A 15,339-nucleotide genomic window follows, 5' to 3' on the forward strand; every position below is an offset into this window, starting at 1 on the left:
ATGAATGTACGGTAGAAGACCGCCAGTTAGCCAGCTAGCCAGGCAGTGAAGTAGCGCCGAGCCAGGCACCAAGTCACTACAATCAGTTGCTTTTCGTATCTACAACGAGTTGGTTGGTGGTTCACACTTAACGTGGTCGCGGACGATTTTACACCAAAAAAAAAAAAATTGTGTGTTGTAATTTATTGTGTATTTTTGTTGTGATTCTAATTGGATGTGCACGCGCGTATGTGTGTGTGTGTGTGAGGCACATAGCACATTAGAATTAATACAAATTAAATAAATACGAAAACGAGGAAAAAAAGAAAACAATTCGAAATAAAAAATTGAATTAATTTACGTGCGATAATTTTGGGGAGAAGTGCGAGTGGAAAGGTAAAGCAAAATAGTGCGCTATTTTTCTAATATAAAAACAGAAACAAAACTAAGGAGTGAATATTGTTTTGAAGTATTTGTTTGGCAAATGTAAATTATGCTAAAAACGAATCGTGTGTATTTGAATAGGCATTCATTAAGTTATTGAAATATTTGTAAATTGTTTGATTAAAAACATATACTATATATTCGATTTGTGTGCCAAAAAGTGTTGTTGGTGTTTATTAAAATTAAAATAGTTTGCGAAAATTGTATTTTTAGGTTTTTGATGTTTCGAAATATATTTGTGTGAAATTTTTGAAAATAGAAATAATATCAAAAAAATATATAAAAAATATGTAAAATTTGAATTTTCAATAACAAAAAAATATTTAAATTTTAAATATAATATAGACAAATTTTTTAATTTAAATTTAAATTTAAATTTTCAATAAAAAAATGTTTAAAATTTTAGTTTTCAAGTAAAAAAAAAAAAATCCAAATTCAAAAATATTAAAAACTTAAATTTAAAGATATTTACAATTTGAATTTTCAATTCAAAATATTTAAAATTTAAAAATATTTACATTTTGAAGTTTAGATCAAAAAACATTTAAAATTTAATAATTTAATTTGAATATTTTTGAATTTAAAATTTAAATTTTCAATAAAAATATTTAAAAATTTTGTATTAAAAAAAATATTTAAATTCCAAATTTAAAAAAAATATTTACAAATTAATATTAAAAAATATTGACGATTTAAATTTTCAATTAATGTTAATAAATATAAAAATGATGATACATGAAATGTAAATTCTGAAAGTTAATATAAGAAAAAGCTCTTAAAACATTAAAAATTAAAAAAAAATTATATATAACTGGTAGAGTTAACATGTTTTTGTATAAATTTTTTTTTAAATATTTCACATTGGCAAAAAAATAATAAATAATAAAAACATTTGAAAAAAGTAAAGTTAAAATAATAAGAAAATTTCAGAAAATTAATTAGTAGTAAATAAAATCATATAAAAGTTTTTCTAACAAATAAAGTTGATATGTCAATAAAAAAAAGCTTAAGAAAATTCATTTTTTTCGAATATTGATATTTCTTATTGGGGAAAAATTAACTAAAAATCACAATTTGGATGACTAAAACTTACTTCTAAATTAATAAAAAAAAAATAAAAAATTAAATTAATTAATTAAAATTAATTATTAAATAATTAATTAATAAACATCAAATGAAATTAATACATAAATTATATAATTTTATTCCAACAAATAGAAGTTAAAATGTGATAAAAACCTAATCAAAGACTATTTTTTTTTGTATTTTGCGAACAATAAAAAAGGTATTGAAAACAAATTTCCAAAAGTTAAGTGCTAAAAAATTTCTTACGAAAGCATAGCTAGGCCATCAGTTTTATTGAAATTAATCAAAAATAAAAAAAAACCTTCTTAAATACATTTTTATAGCATAAAAGATTATAAAAATATCTTTTTCCGGCCCTTTTCACGGTCAGTTTATATGGCAGCTATATGCTATAGCGTTCCGATTTGAACAATTTATACTACCATAATAATTTTTTTTAATTTTTTTAACGTCAAAAACGCACTAAATTCACTTGAGCAAAAAAATTTAATTTTGAGGTCAAAATTTTCAATTTAGTCTACTAAACAGGTCAGATAAATAAGACTAAAATTGGCACACTGTAATTTTGTATTTCATTTTATTTAAACCACTTTTTCTCCTGCTGTTTAATACAGGTATCCCTCGAATAACACGGTTAATTGGTTCCGTGTTATTCGAAATCGTGTTATTTGAAATTTAAAAATAAAACTTTATAAACGCCATAATTTTTAAATTACATATGTTCAACCACTGTCACTCTCGAAAGATTGATTTGTTTTTCCTTGAAGAGGTAGAGGATCCTTAAATTTCAATTTTTAAAAGGAATTTTCGCGGCTTCGTGTAATTCGAACCCCGTGTTATTCGAGGGTTGTCGCAATTTTTAACCGTGCTATTCGAGATTTCGTGCAACTCAAGTACCGTGCTATTCGAGGGATACCTGTACAACAATAACAAAAAAACGAAAAAAGGCAATAAATAGCTTGTCACTTGTGTTGTACAAACATCTAACAGATAATAAATAAACATTGCCATATCACTTGATTACGCAGCTGTTACAAGCGAAACAGTGACAAATAAATAATAAAAAAAACAACAAAAACCAACTACAGCACTTGAAACAAGTGCCAAAGCAAAAACATAACCAAAATTGCCAAAAACGAAAATAATTAATTTTTATTGTTTTTTTTTTTGTAGTGCGAAAAAGCAACTGCGTGCGCCAAAACGAGAAACACACACTGTGCCATTTCAAAGCTGTTAACCAAAATTTATTTTGTTGCTTTCGGAAAAATCAATAATAACAAGATACAACCAATTAAATCAATTCCAATAATTCAGTGCGAGCTGTGTGGAGTCGAAAGTGCAAGTCAATAAAAAAATACAAAAAAAAATTTAAAAAAATATATAAAAATTTCTGTAAAAATACTAAAAAATTTTAGAAAAAAAAGAGAAAATTACTAAAATAAAATAAAAAATAAAATTTGAACAACTGTAAAAGGCCTAACACCTTGCGGCTGCTGTATTCAAGGTGAGTTAAGCGCTTACTGAGCGATGCTAAAAATACAAAAACAGAAACAAGAAAAAAATTGATAGAAGAGTAAATCAAGTGATTTTATAACATTTAGAAGGTGAGAGCAAAGTGAAAGGTGCATAAATGTGTCTCAATGTGTGTATGTATACATATGTAAGTATGTATGTATGTATGTATTGAGTTAAAACAGGAAGTTGTGAGCGTGGAATTCCTTGACACCAATGCTATGTATGCACGCAAGTGTGCCTCTAACGGTTCTCGAGCAATAACATTCACGATTACCATAGCAAAAACAACAGCAACAAGCAGAAGCATAGAAAAGCAACAACAATTCGCAATTTGGCACAATCAATGAAACGTTTGTATGTATGCTTGTATTTATATATACATATGTGTGCGCCACATTGTTGTTGTTTGCCACCAACCATTATCCTCAACATTGCTCAATTTCGTTCTCTTCCTTTACGCTGTCCTTTCCTGTAGCCATTTTCTTACACTTGATGGCCTGCTCTTACAAGACTTTGCTCAACAAAAATACTTGTCGCAAGCAACAAATATGCTGTCGACAACAACAAATATGTTGTAACAATAGCAGCAGTGTTGCTACCATTTGGCCATATGATTGCTGTATGCATGTGCGTATGTATGTATGTGTAGCTGTATTTGCATATAATGCCCAACTCTGCGCTTGTTTGTACGCTCACGTGCCTCTCGCGTGCCAACACATACCATACATACAAACGTATGTATGTACATATGTGCACATGTGTGTACCTGTGCTCTGGCTAGTTGTTCGTTTGTCCCCAAAATACTTTTGATTACATGATTAGCATGCTCGCTACTCTCTCTCTATTGCTCTTCTATTTTACTCTCAGTTTTGCCAATAAATGGCTTGCTCTACTTAGCGTTTATTGATGTCGGTTTTGTGGTTTGGCGCATGCGTTGCTTTTGCGGCTGTTTATTGGTGATTTCTACTTAACAGTGTTGCCAGCTGTTTGAAAAACATATTCTAATGGGAAAGAGTGTGATATAAATTCATTTCTACAAATTTCAATAAATTTTTTTTTCAATTTATGGAATTTGAGAATATTTTTCGAAAATCTGAAGTTGAACCATAAAAATCCATAAAATTAGTAACGGGTGATTTTTTTGAGGTTAGGATTTTCATGCATTAGTATTTGACGGATCACGTGGGATTTCAGACATGGTGTCAAAGAGAAAGATGCTCAGTATGCTTTGACATTTCATCATGAATAGACTTACTAACGAGCAACGCTTGCAAATCATTGAATTTTATTACCAAAATCAGTGTTCGGTTTTTTTTTTTTTTTTCGGACAAATTTTGTTCAGCGATGAGGCTCATTTCTGGTTGAATGGCTACGTAAATAAGCAAAATTGCCGCATTTGGGGTGAAGAGCAACCAGAAGCCGTTCAAGAACTGCCCATGCATCCCGAAAAATGCACTGTTTGGTGTGGTTTGTACGCTGGTGGAATCATTGGACCGTATTTTTTCAAAGATGCTGTTGGACGCAACGTTACGGTGAATGGCGATCGCTATCGTTCGATGCTAACAAACTTTTTGTTGCCAAAAATGGAAGAACTGAACTTGGTTGACATGTGGTTTCAACAAGATGGCGCTACATGCCACACAGCTCGCGATTCTATGGCCATTTTGAGGGAAAACTTCGGACAACAATTCATCTCAAGAAATGGACCCGTAAGTTGGCCACCAAGATCATGCGATTTAACGCCTTTAGACTATTTTTTGTGGGGCTACGTCAAGTCTAAAGTCTACAGAAATAAGCCAGCAACTATTCCAGCTTTGGAAGACAACATTTCCGAAGAAATTCGGGCTATTCCGGCCGAAATGCTCGAAAAAGTTGCCCAAAATTGGACTTTCCGAATGGACCACCTAAGACGCAGCCGCGGTCAACATTTAAATGAAATTATCTTCAAAAAGTAAATGTCATGAACCAATCTAACGTTTCAAATAAAGAACCAATGAGATTTTGCAAATTTTATGCGTTTTTTTTTTAAAAAAAAGTTATCAAGCTCTTAAAAAATCACCCTTTATATCGGCTCTCGCGTTTCTCTAGAAACCTTGTTTTCAGAGACGTTATGAAAATCTTCATGTAGTTCTCGAGAAATCTTGCTAACCAACTTCAAAATCACAGTTTCGAGAAAAACGCGTTTAGAGAGGACGCACAAGTTCTGAAGACTGTGTCTCCGAAACTATTACTCGGATCGACTTGAAAATTTAGGACAATATTCTAGAGGTGTTGTAGAATTTAATAAGATAATGAAGAAAATCAATTTTTTTAAACCCTTGAACCTATTGAACCCCTTTTAATATAAATTTTACAGGTTTTGAAAGAAGAAATAGAATTTTAATAAAAATTTGGGTTTTTCTAAGCCACTCTGAAGTGTGAATTTTTTCACAAAAAACTAAATTTTTCGAGGAGCCGTAATTTTGTGAAAAATTAAAATTTTCTTGCTTACCACCAAACAACTATTTTCAAAAGCATGTACTTCTGCCGATCGACTACGGAATCAAGGGAATCCAAATTTTTTTTGTCAAATTGAAAAGCCGATTAATAAAGTATTCTAAGTCCTATAAATAGTAAGGGCGACCGTGTAACCATTGGAAATACAGCATACAGGGACCTGTCTGCAGTGGGATGTACAACTGACGTGAGCTCTCAAAGAATAGGTTAGGTTAAATTGGTAGGCCAATAAGCCAGGCATAGACCAGTTTTGATCCTCTGCGATACCAGATGGAGTTCAGTTCCTAGGTCTAAGGGAAGTAGTCATGATTTAGGCTGCCTGCGCTTGACGCAAATTTTAACAGACGCAGCGGCCTCACTATCCATACCTTCGGCAGTGTATTATACCGTGGGGATACCAGATGCTTACAGTGTAGTCTTGCCAATGTCGAAGTTTTCAGCAAAGAGGTCTACAGGTGGTAGGTTTAGTACCAGTTCAAGAGCCGCCGTCGGAGTTGTTCTTAAAGCTCCCGTTAAGCACAGCGCACCGAGCCTCTGAACCCTTTTCATTGACTTTCGGTAGGTGGATTTTCGTACGCCTGTTTCAAGGGATAGATGCAACTGGCGAAGTTTTATGCTCTCGGCTCAAACCGACCCACGGTTGTAGTGGCAAAGCAGAAGAAATTCTCTAAATGTACTCTTTAATTTATTTAAAAAAATGTCTCTTAAAAAAATGCCAAAAAAGCAGGGATATAACCTTTTAAGCTGGCAATAGTAAACATTTGATTATAAGAATTTTTTTGGGAAATTTCATATTTTAGTATTCCACATAGAATTTCCGTCAGCTATAATTTTTATAATTAAAACAGTTGGCAACACTCTTTTACTCTCGTTTCAGTATCTTCTCTTTAATCCCATTTTGAATTGTTGAATATTAATATTTTCGGAGTCTTTAATTGAATTGCTTCCAAAAAATTTGAAACCAATTTTTTCATAACAAATATTTTTTTTTTCTTAAATATTATTTTATTTCTGAAAGTATATCGAATTATTTCTCGTAATTACTACAAAAATGAGAAGAACGCCACAGCAACCTCTGGCCTCTCGCAACAATGCGCTGACGCGCTCTTCCGCCAAATACCGAAAAGTGCTCACAGGTTTTCTAACAAACAAATTTGCCTGCAATATGTTTGAGTATTGATAATATTTTGAAAACTCATTGAACAAAGTACATTGTGACGCTAGTGAAATAAGAAAATATACAAAATGCTGTAATAAATGCATGAAAACACATTAAACGGTGTGGTGGCGGCTGCTGAAACGCCGAAAAGTGGGCTAAAGCAATAAACAAAGCGGCTGTGATTATTTATTTACATAGATATGTGCGTAAGTGGATGCAAGCTGTGATTAACATACATATATTACTTATAATATATGTACTCAAAACATTAAAGCAAATTTGTGGCTTGTTGTTGCAAATGTTGTTGGTGTGAAGTGCTTTTATCTGCTATTTTTGTAGAGGAACCCTGTCTTACATAGAAACCTTCATACAGCTGTTGTTTATACACCAGCCCTGTAAGAAAAATGCAGACACTGAAATTAATGAATTTTTATAAGTAAAGATATCTTTACGAAATTTGACACATATTATTCTTCAAGGCAAGGTTACAAACTCTGAAGAATTTAGGTCAAATCAATATAACGTATAGTTGCCAAACTGAACGATTGGAATCAAGTACTCCTATGGGAAATTTTTTTATTTTAGGAGATATTTACACGAAATTTGGCAGAGATTTTTTTTCAAGAAATATTACAATCTCCGAAGAAATTGTTCAGATCGGATCACTATAGCATATAGCTGTCATACAAACTGAGTGATTATAGCCAAGCCCTTCTATGAGAAACTTTTTCCTTTTACGAGATATTGACATGAAATTTGGCACGGATTATTATTTAAGCAAATATTACAATTTCCAAAGAAATTGTTCAGATCGGACTACTATAGCATATAGCTGACATACAAACTGAGTGATTAGAATCAAGAGCTTATATGGAGAACTTTTTCATTTGACGAGATATCTTCAAAAAATTCAGCATCAACTATTATCTAAAACAAGGCTATAATCGCCGAAGAAATTGTTCAGATCGGACCACTATAGCATATAGCTGCCATACAAAGTGACCAATCAAAATCAAGTTAAATATCCTTTAAACCTTTTTTTGTTTCATATGTATGTATATTTGTATATATGTATGTATGTATTTTTATATTATTCTAACCGTGTGAGTGCATTGAACCTTTTCTGTTCGTTAGAATATCTAGTTGGCATGCGATATTTAATGTTACTGCTATTTTTCGTCCAACATTTATAAGCATGCAATCAACTATGAAACATTTATACACATAACACACACATACGCACACAATGTAGCAAAAATTATGACAACAAGCAGCGCGTTGGCAACTAACAAAGTGAAGCAAAATGTAAATGTGCAAATGGCTGGTATTTGCTAAGCATTTATCTTACATAAATATTTAATGCAAAAATGCTTTGCGCTTACAACCGCACACACACCCACGACAAACAAAGACACTGCGCTGCCTAGCAGCGACGGGCGGCCGTCGTCGTGCCACAAATAACTCAGCAGCAAGTTTGTTTTTGCAAGGCGTTTTACTTGCCCAGACACAGATATCTCTTAGTTAGTTTATAGAAAATGTACATTTGTATGTATGTATGTATGTATGTATGTATATGTGTGTGATAATAATATATAATTTCTGCTCATCAGCTTATCATTGCTCAGTGCTGCTCAGCTTGAAATTTATTTGTGCTCGTAATGACATTTTCTGCTTGAGCTGCTCGTCAAACGTAAAAACCAGCTTTAATTTGCTTTTAATTACCGTTGCGGCGCGCTATGATTATTCTGTGTTTTATTCGTCTCAACGTTATGAGTGCTTAATTTTCTACAACATTTACTACTTGTTGCTATTTTTGTTATTTTTGTGCATATGTGGGTGAAAAAACGCCTTGGAGATGAAATTATGTGTCGTTGAAAGGTTCTTGGTTACGCAGCATGAAGGTCCTTGGTGGTTTTGAAAATAGTTGGCAAATATACATATGAAATTAATTTGGAATTTACTTTTGCAAAAATAAAATAGAATAGGCTTCTGCTATACCCAGTATATAACTATTTTATGACCAATATATAACCATTTTATAACCAATATATAACTATTTTTTAACCAATATATAACCACTTTGTAACCAATATATAACTATTTTATAACCAATATATAACCACTTTATAACCAATATATAACTATTTTATAACCAAAACTCAAATTTCATTTCAACATGAGTGATTTTTATTATATCGTTTTTCCTTCACCTTTAAACTATGAAAAGGGATGTAACGTAATTTTGTATTTTTGGTGACAATATGTACTACTTACCATGCATAAGCTTCCTTCCAAATATAAAATCAAATAAAAAGCCTTAGCTACTAAATAAATTAACACGCTCAATTTGAAGGTTATTATAAATTAACAATTTTCCCCACACTTATCAAAGCTTTGACTTAAAACTCAAAAACATACATTCATATGTACATTAATATACTATGTACCAACTATTTATGCAAAATTTAATCCCGCACAGTCACAAGCCTGTCAATTAGTCACATTATGGCAAACAAATCATGAAAAATTAATTAGCAAATTAATAATAATCAAATTATATTAACGACACTTTGACACTATTCTAAACATCGTCATGCATAAATAATAAACACACACATACATATGTATATACACCGGTATGTGCGAGCAAAGCAAAAGCAATTTACAGGCATGAAAAATATAAATAAACCACTTTTCGCGTATTTATTGCAAATCAGCAAAAGCTAAGCTACTGATAATTATAAATTTTAAGACAAGCTGCTGATAGTGCGCCACAAAGTTGCTGGATGCGCTGCTAGAATATGAGCTGCTAAGGTTTTACTTACACACCAACTGATCAAAATTGAACCGGACTGAGAAAATAAATGTATTAATATAGAAAAAAAAATTATTGAATGATGCGGTTTCACATGCTTAGATTAAATGTACCAGTCCGGTTCCATTTTGATCAGCTGCTAGGTATGCACGTATTTACATACATAGATTTATATATAAGCTTTTTATACCCTGAATAGGATATATTAAGTTCGCCACAATGTTTTTAAACCCCAAAAGGAAACATCGGATGCTCTATAAAGTACAATAAGTATATATATAAGTGAGTACATATGTAAGTGATCAGCTTGAAGAGACGATTTAGCCATGTCAATCTCTCTGTTCGTCTATGGATGTATATGCGAATTAATCCTTCAGTTTTTGGGATATCGACTTGAAATCATGCAGATGCCGTTTTCTTACCAAGAAACTGCTTATTTTTCCGAATCGTCGATATCGGTTAAGTATAACGTATAGCTGCCATACAAACTGAACGATCGTCATAAAGTACTTGTATGAAAAACTTTTGTATTTGACGAGATATCTTCACGAAATTTGGCAAAAGGTATTTTCTAAGGCAATATTACAATCTCCGAAGAAATTGTTTAGATTGGGCTATAGCTAATAGCTACCATACAAACTGACCAATCAGCATCAAATTCTTATATAAAAAACTTTTTTATTCTTTTTTATCTGAAGCGTCACTACAATGTCCACACATGTAGTTCCGATCGCATCACTATAGCATATAGCTGCCATACAAGCCGACTGATGAAAATCAAAAAAAAAATTTTTTATACCCTCTTATGCTATAAAATATGCCCCTTAGCAGGGTATTAATGCTTTTTTCTTGGCTTTGTAAAAATTTATGCGCTTGAGCTGGGCCTCTGCTGCTATTGACAGACCTACTTACATACATACAAAGGCATGTGAAGTAATTGCCAGTTCAACCATACGTTTCAGCGTATGCGATGCGCTCTGCGGCGCTATCAATTGATTAGCCGGGCCAGGCCGGTCAATCACCAACAAGCTAGTCAGCTAGAAAGTCAATAAACTGGTCAGTACCAGCCGAATTGACTGTGTGTCAACTATCGATAGACAAGTGTTTTTTTTTTTTTTTTTTTTTTTTTTTTTTTGTGCCGGAGGGGGAATCTTACATAGATACTGCTACTTTACTAGCAGTATGCACGATTCGTACTGCTCGCTAAAGGTGCACCTCATTCGGGACCACGCCCAGTCAGTATTACCTACTGTTCTGGACTTGCGAAACGGTACGCCTACGTACTAAACCCTAACTCCGTCTCCTTTAGCTTTACTGAGGCCCTGTGGGACCGCCGTTAGGCATTTCATCGCAGGGCAAGCTTAGCCTATGGGCTCACGTCGTTACAGCGATATTCGCTGCTCTAGATTCGCTCCTTCTTTGATGTTCTGCTCTTCTCAGGTCATGGAGAATCCTGGCTGCCATCTTCTTCACTAAATCCCACACATTCCTCGAGTGCAACATATAGTTCACTATATTATCTGGTGTTATTCGGTTGGATACTTCCTTTTCCAAAGATAGTCGCTCCTTTGTATATTTCCGACAGTGGAAAAATATGTGTTCTGCGTTCTCGCTGTTGCTACCACAGAACGAGCAAGCTACTCCTTCCTCGTGGCCGTACTTATGTAAGTACTCCCTGAAGCATCCATGCCCTGTTAAGAACTGCGTCATGTAATGATCTACCTCCCCGTGTTTTCGTTCCATCCATACTTGTATGTTACCGATTAAGCGGTATGTCCATCTCCCCTTGTTTGATGTATCCCAGCGTGTTTGCCATTCGTCTAAGCTGGCTTGCCGTTCTACTCTACGCTCTGCTCCCGTTAGTTTCCGGCCTGCGCTTTTACTTTTATCATAGATTCGCTTAAGTTCGAGAGCCATTATGTCTGGAGGCATAATTCCTGCTAGAACCCCGACAGCTTCCTTGGAAACCGTGCGAAACGCACTGACTATTCTGATAGCGCTCAACCGGAACACCGATTGTGCCACCCCAGCATACGTCTTATGTATTAATGCCGGCCCCCATACAGGCGCCGCATACATTATAATTGATTGGCTTACCTTGGCCAGAAGAGCTCTCCTGCTCTGTTTCGGTCCTCCAATGTTTGCCATTATCCTTGATAAGGCCATGTTTACACGCGCCGCTTTTTCACACGCTTTTTCAACATGCATTTTGTAGTTGAGCCTCGCATCAATCGTTACACCAAGGTATTTCACGGCGGATTGTGTTGTAATGTTGTGCCCGTCTATGTTAAGCGAAATAGTTTCCAGTTTTTTCCTGCTAGTTATAAGAACTGCTTCCGTTTTGTGGCCGGCAAGTTCGAGTTTTGCACTCGTTAGCCACTGTTTTATCCTCAGGACAGTATCACTACAAATACTTTGTATTTGATGGAGCTCCTTAGCTACTATTGTCACAGCAATATCATCTGCGTATCCAATTATTTGCACTTCTTTCGGCAGAGGGAGGCGCAATATTTCATCATATAGTGCATTCCACAGGAGTGGGCCAAGCACAGATCCTTGCGGCACACCACCCGTTACCCTATACTTTTTTGGTCCTTCGTCAGTGTCATAGAGCAGGATCCTATCGGCCAGATAACTTTGTATGACGTACAACAAATAGCTCGGAGTTTTTTTAAGCACTAATGCACGCATTATATGGGGCCAATGGGCCGAGTTAAAGGCGTTTCTCACATCAAATGTGACGACCGCACAGTATTCTTTGTTCCCGTACATCCACCTGTCTCCTTCAATAGCCTTTTCTGCTATACCAGCAACTTTCTTGATAGCATCAAGAGTTGAGCGCCTTTTACGAAAACCATATTGGTTATCAGAGAGACCACCATCTCCTTCTAAATGATTTTCTAGACGGGTACAGATTATCCGCTCTAGGATTTTGCCCATTGTATCGATCATACAGAGCGGTCGATAGGAACTTGGTTCTCCTGCCGGTTTGTTTGGCTTCTGTAGTAGCACCAGCCGTTGAACTTTCCAGATTTTTGGAAACACTCCTTCACGAAGGCTACGCGTGTATAAATCCGAAAATGGCTGTGGATGGTAGCTGATGGCAATTTTAAGAGCCCTATTCGGAATACCATCCAATCCTGGTGCTTTGCTATTTTTAAAGCGCTCAGCAGCTTGAACAACTTCCTGCTCGGTGATTTCTGGCACATCTGCGGCTTCTTCGCGATAATAGTTTCCTTCTTCTTGATTTTGTTGTGGGAACAGGGTTTCTACCACATTTTTGAGTAATGAAGGGCATGTAGGCGCTTGACATTTGCCACCTTTAATCCTTGACATTACAATCTTATACGCTGCTCCCCACGGATTTTCGTCCACTTTTTCGCATAATTCTTTGAAACATGTCATTTTGCTCTTTTTAATCGCCTTTTTTAGGTCGTTGCGTTTCTTTTTAAATGCTTCTCGCAGGCTGTCACAATTTAAGCTGCCTATGTTTCGTTGAAAACGGCGCCTCGCTTTGTGACTTTCACTTCTCAGAGATTCGATTTCTCGATTCCACCAGTAAGCAGGCTTTCTCTGTGCGGCTGTCCTCTTTTTATTCATAGCGGCATCACAGGCTTTGCTAATGTGTTGTACCATTAATTTAGCCTGCTGGTCTATGTCATCACATTCGTTTACGTTTAAGTTTTCATCCAGCATTAACTTATAAAGCTCCTCATCTAGGGTTTCAATTCTCCACCCCTTGGACTGCACCTTTTGGTGGCAAACATTTCGCTGTTGCACACTCTTGCTGATACTTAACATTATAGCTAAATGGTCACTTTGGGTATACATGTCGCATATCCGCCAGTCTATATATCGATATAGTACCCTGTTGGCAAAAGATATATCTATAATAGAGCCACGCCCATTCTTCTCGAAGGTGTTTTGTCTTCCTGTGTTAAGCAGTACTACGTCTAGAACACTAAATGCTTTAAGTAATGCGCTACCTCTCAGATTTGTATTTTTGCTGCCCCATTCTAGCGCCCAGGCATTAAAGTCACCTGCAATTATATTAGGTGTAGTTGTCATCGCATCCTTTACCAAGTCGTCAAGTATTTTTTCATATTCAGCATGTGGTATACTTGGCGGTATATAGCAGCTGTAGAAATAAATTCCCCATATTTTGGCTCTTGTATAGTATGCCTTGTCAATTAGTGGTATGTCTTGCATCATCTTATCTCCGCATGCCCATATTGCAACCTTTTTTGTGGTGTCGGAAATCCACTTGTCAGAGTCTTTATTTTTATACTGTTCACAGATTAATGCAACGTCTATTTCATTTTCGTATATGTTTTGCGTCAAGAGATCCTGGGCCGCTTCGCAGTGGTTCAGGTTTATTTGTAATATTTTCATCTTTTAGGTTTTTTGAGCGCTGCTGTATATATGGGGCATCTCCGGCTTCCTATCTGATGGTCTATGTTTGGCCTTCCACTGTGTTTACATGCCTTGCAGGAAGGATTGTTAACACAATCTTTGGCGAAATGACCCTCCTCTCCGCATTTAATACAGCACTTGCTCCTGTCTTCTGGGTTGCTGCATGCTTTCGCCACATGTCCATACTCTAAGCATCTGAAACATTTCTTCAGCTGCGCTTTTTCCCTAATTCTGCAGATTGTCCAGCCGATTTTTATCTTTTGTGCTGCCAGTAAGTGCTTTGCTTCCTGTGCCTGAAGGCTTATGATAGCTTTTTGCGTGCCTGCATATGCTGGTCTGATGTTTTTAATGCACTCTACACTAAATAGACGCAGCTCTTCAAATTCTGTACGAATTGCCTGTGCTATATCCTCTTTCGTCGTGATATCGTCCAAGTCTCGCACTTCCACTGTAATTTCCTGCGTTAGCGATCTTATTTGTGCCTGATCTCCTAGTATCTTCACTATCTCGTCTCTATATTCCTTAGTACTTCCTGTCTGCGCTTTCTTTAGCTCCAACAGTATCTCACCTTTAGCTGTCTTTTTAATTCGCGAGACATTTTCCCCAAGCACTTGCAGATTTTCATTCTGCTTAACCGCCCGAAGTATGTCTGCGTAAGACATATCACCAGTTTTTGCGATAACAATTGCTTCTGGTCGAGGGCGTGGTACGGCGTTTTCCTTCTTCTTGCTTTTATTTTTGTGGGATTTACTTGGTATCGTGATCCAGGTATCTTCCCTTGTCGCGTCCTTTTCTCCTCCCCCGAGATTTCTTTCTACTGCTTTCACAAATGGTCCGTCATGCGTCGTTTTAGTCCTTTTTGGAGGGGTTCGTCGCTTTGTCTGCGTGTCACGTGGTCTCTTTGGTGTGACTTCAGCAGTCGTCTGCTCCATAACTACTCTTCTTGCTAAGTTGGCTTCCCGTTGTCTATTATGGTCATCTTGTGCACGGGTGTAGAGCTTCACTATTTCGCCAAGCAGTTCCCTAATGGGATTGTTGATAGTGCGCTGTGGCGGATGCATCATATCCTTTAGCTTTTTTATCATATCTCCCAGTTCACACATATGATCACGTTTCGACTCTGCTTCTTCCAGTATCGGGGTGTTCTCCTGAAGCGTTGGAGGTGACGATTTCGACCTCACTGGTCTTTGTGCGGAGAGCACCTTCACGGGCGATCTAGCCAAACGCGAGGCTTTTTTAAAGGGATCTACTCCTGTCATCGTAAGTTGGCTTATGACACCGCTAAACTTGTTGCTGCTATTGTTGTTGTTTTGTGTTTTTTCATTTATTGTCTCCATTTATCAGTTTAACCAGCGCATCGTGTGCAGGGGGGCGGGCCGAAATAGACAGGAACGGGTATACCCTCGGGGGCTATGCCCCTACCCCAGTTCCC

At 35.9% G+C, this 15,339-nt stretch overlaps 2 protein-coding genes across 3 annotated transcripts in view; one reads left to right on the top strand and one right to left on the bottom strand.

Moving 5' to 3' along the window:
* Positions 1-15,339, top strand: part of LOC105228417 (protein goliath) — a 111,565-nt gene continuing 96,226 nt past the window's right edge. Inside the window, exons 1-2 of one of the 2 annotated variants that reach the window (XM_049453605.1) lie at positions 1-375; positions 2,683-3,013. The gene's annotated coding sequence lies outside the window, so the exon portion shown is untranslated. The remainder of the gene's footprint in view (positions 376-2,682; positions 3,014-15,339) is intronic. The other variant, XM_049453607.1, reaches the window with a different exon arrangement.
* Positions 6,948-15,244, bottom strand: LOC125777110 (uncharacterized). The gene is made up of 3 exons (XM_049451070.1): positions 13,975-15,244; positions 11,909-13,849; positions 6,948-7,072 (listed from the first exon to the last, which is right to left on the bottom strand). The coding sequence occupies exons 1-3, from the start codon at positions 15,242-15,244 to the stop codon at positions 6,948-6,950; spliced, it is 3,336 nt and encodes a 1,111-aa protein (XP_049307027.1).

This window comes from Bactrocera dorsalis, chromosome 3 (genome assembly GCF_023373825.1).
Source record: "Bactrocera dorsalis isolate Fly_Bdor chromosome 3, ASM2337382v1, whole genome shotgun sequence".
Lineage (NCBI taxonomy): Eukaryota > Metazoa > Arthropoda > Insecta > Diptera > Tephritidae > Bactrocera > Bactrocera dorsalis.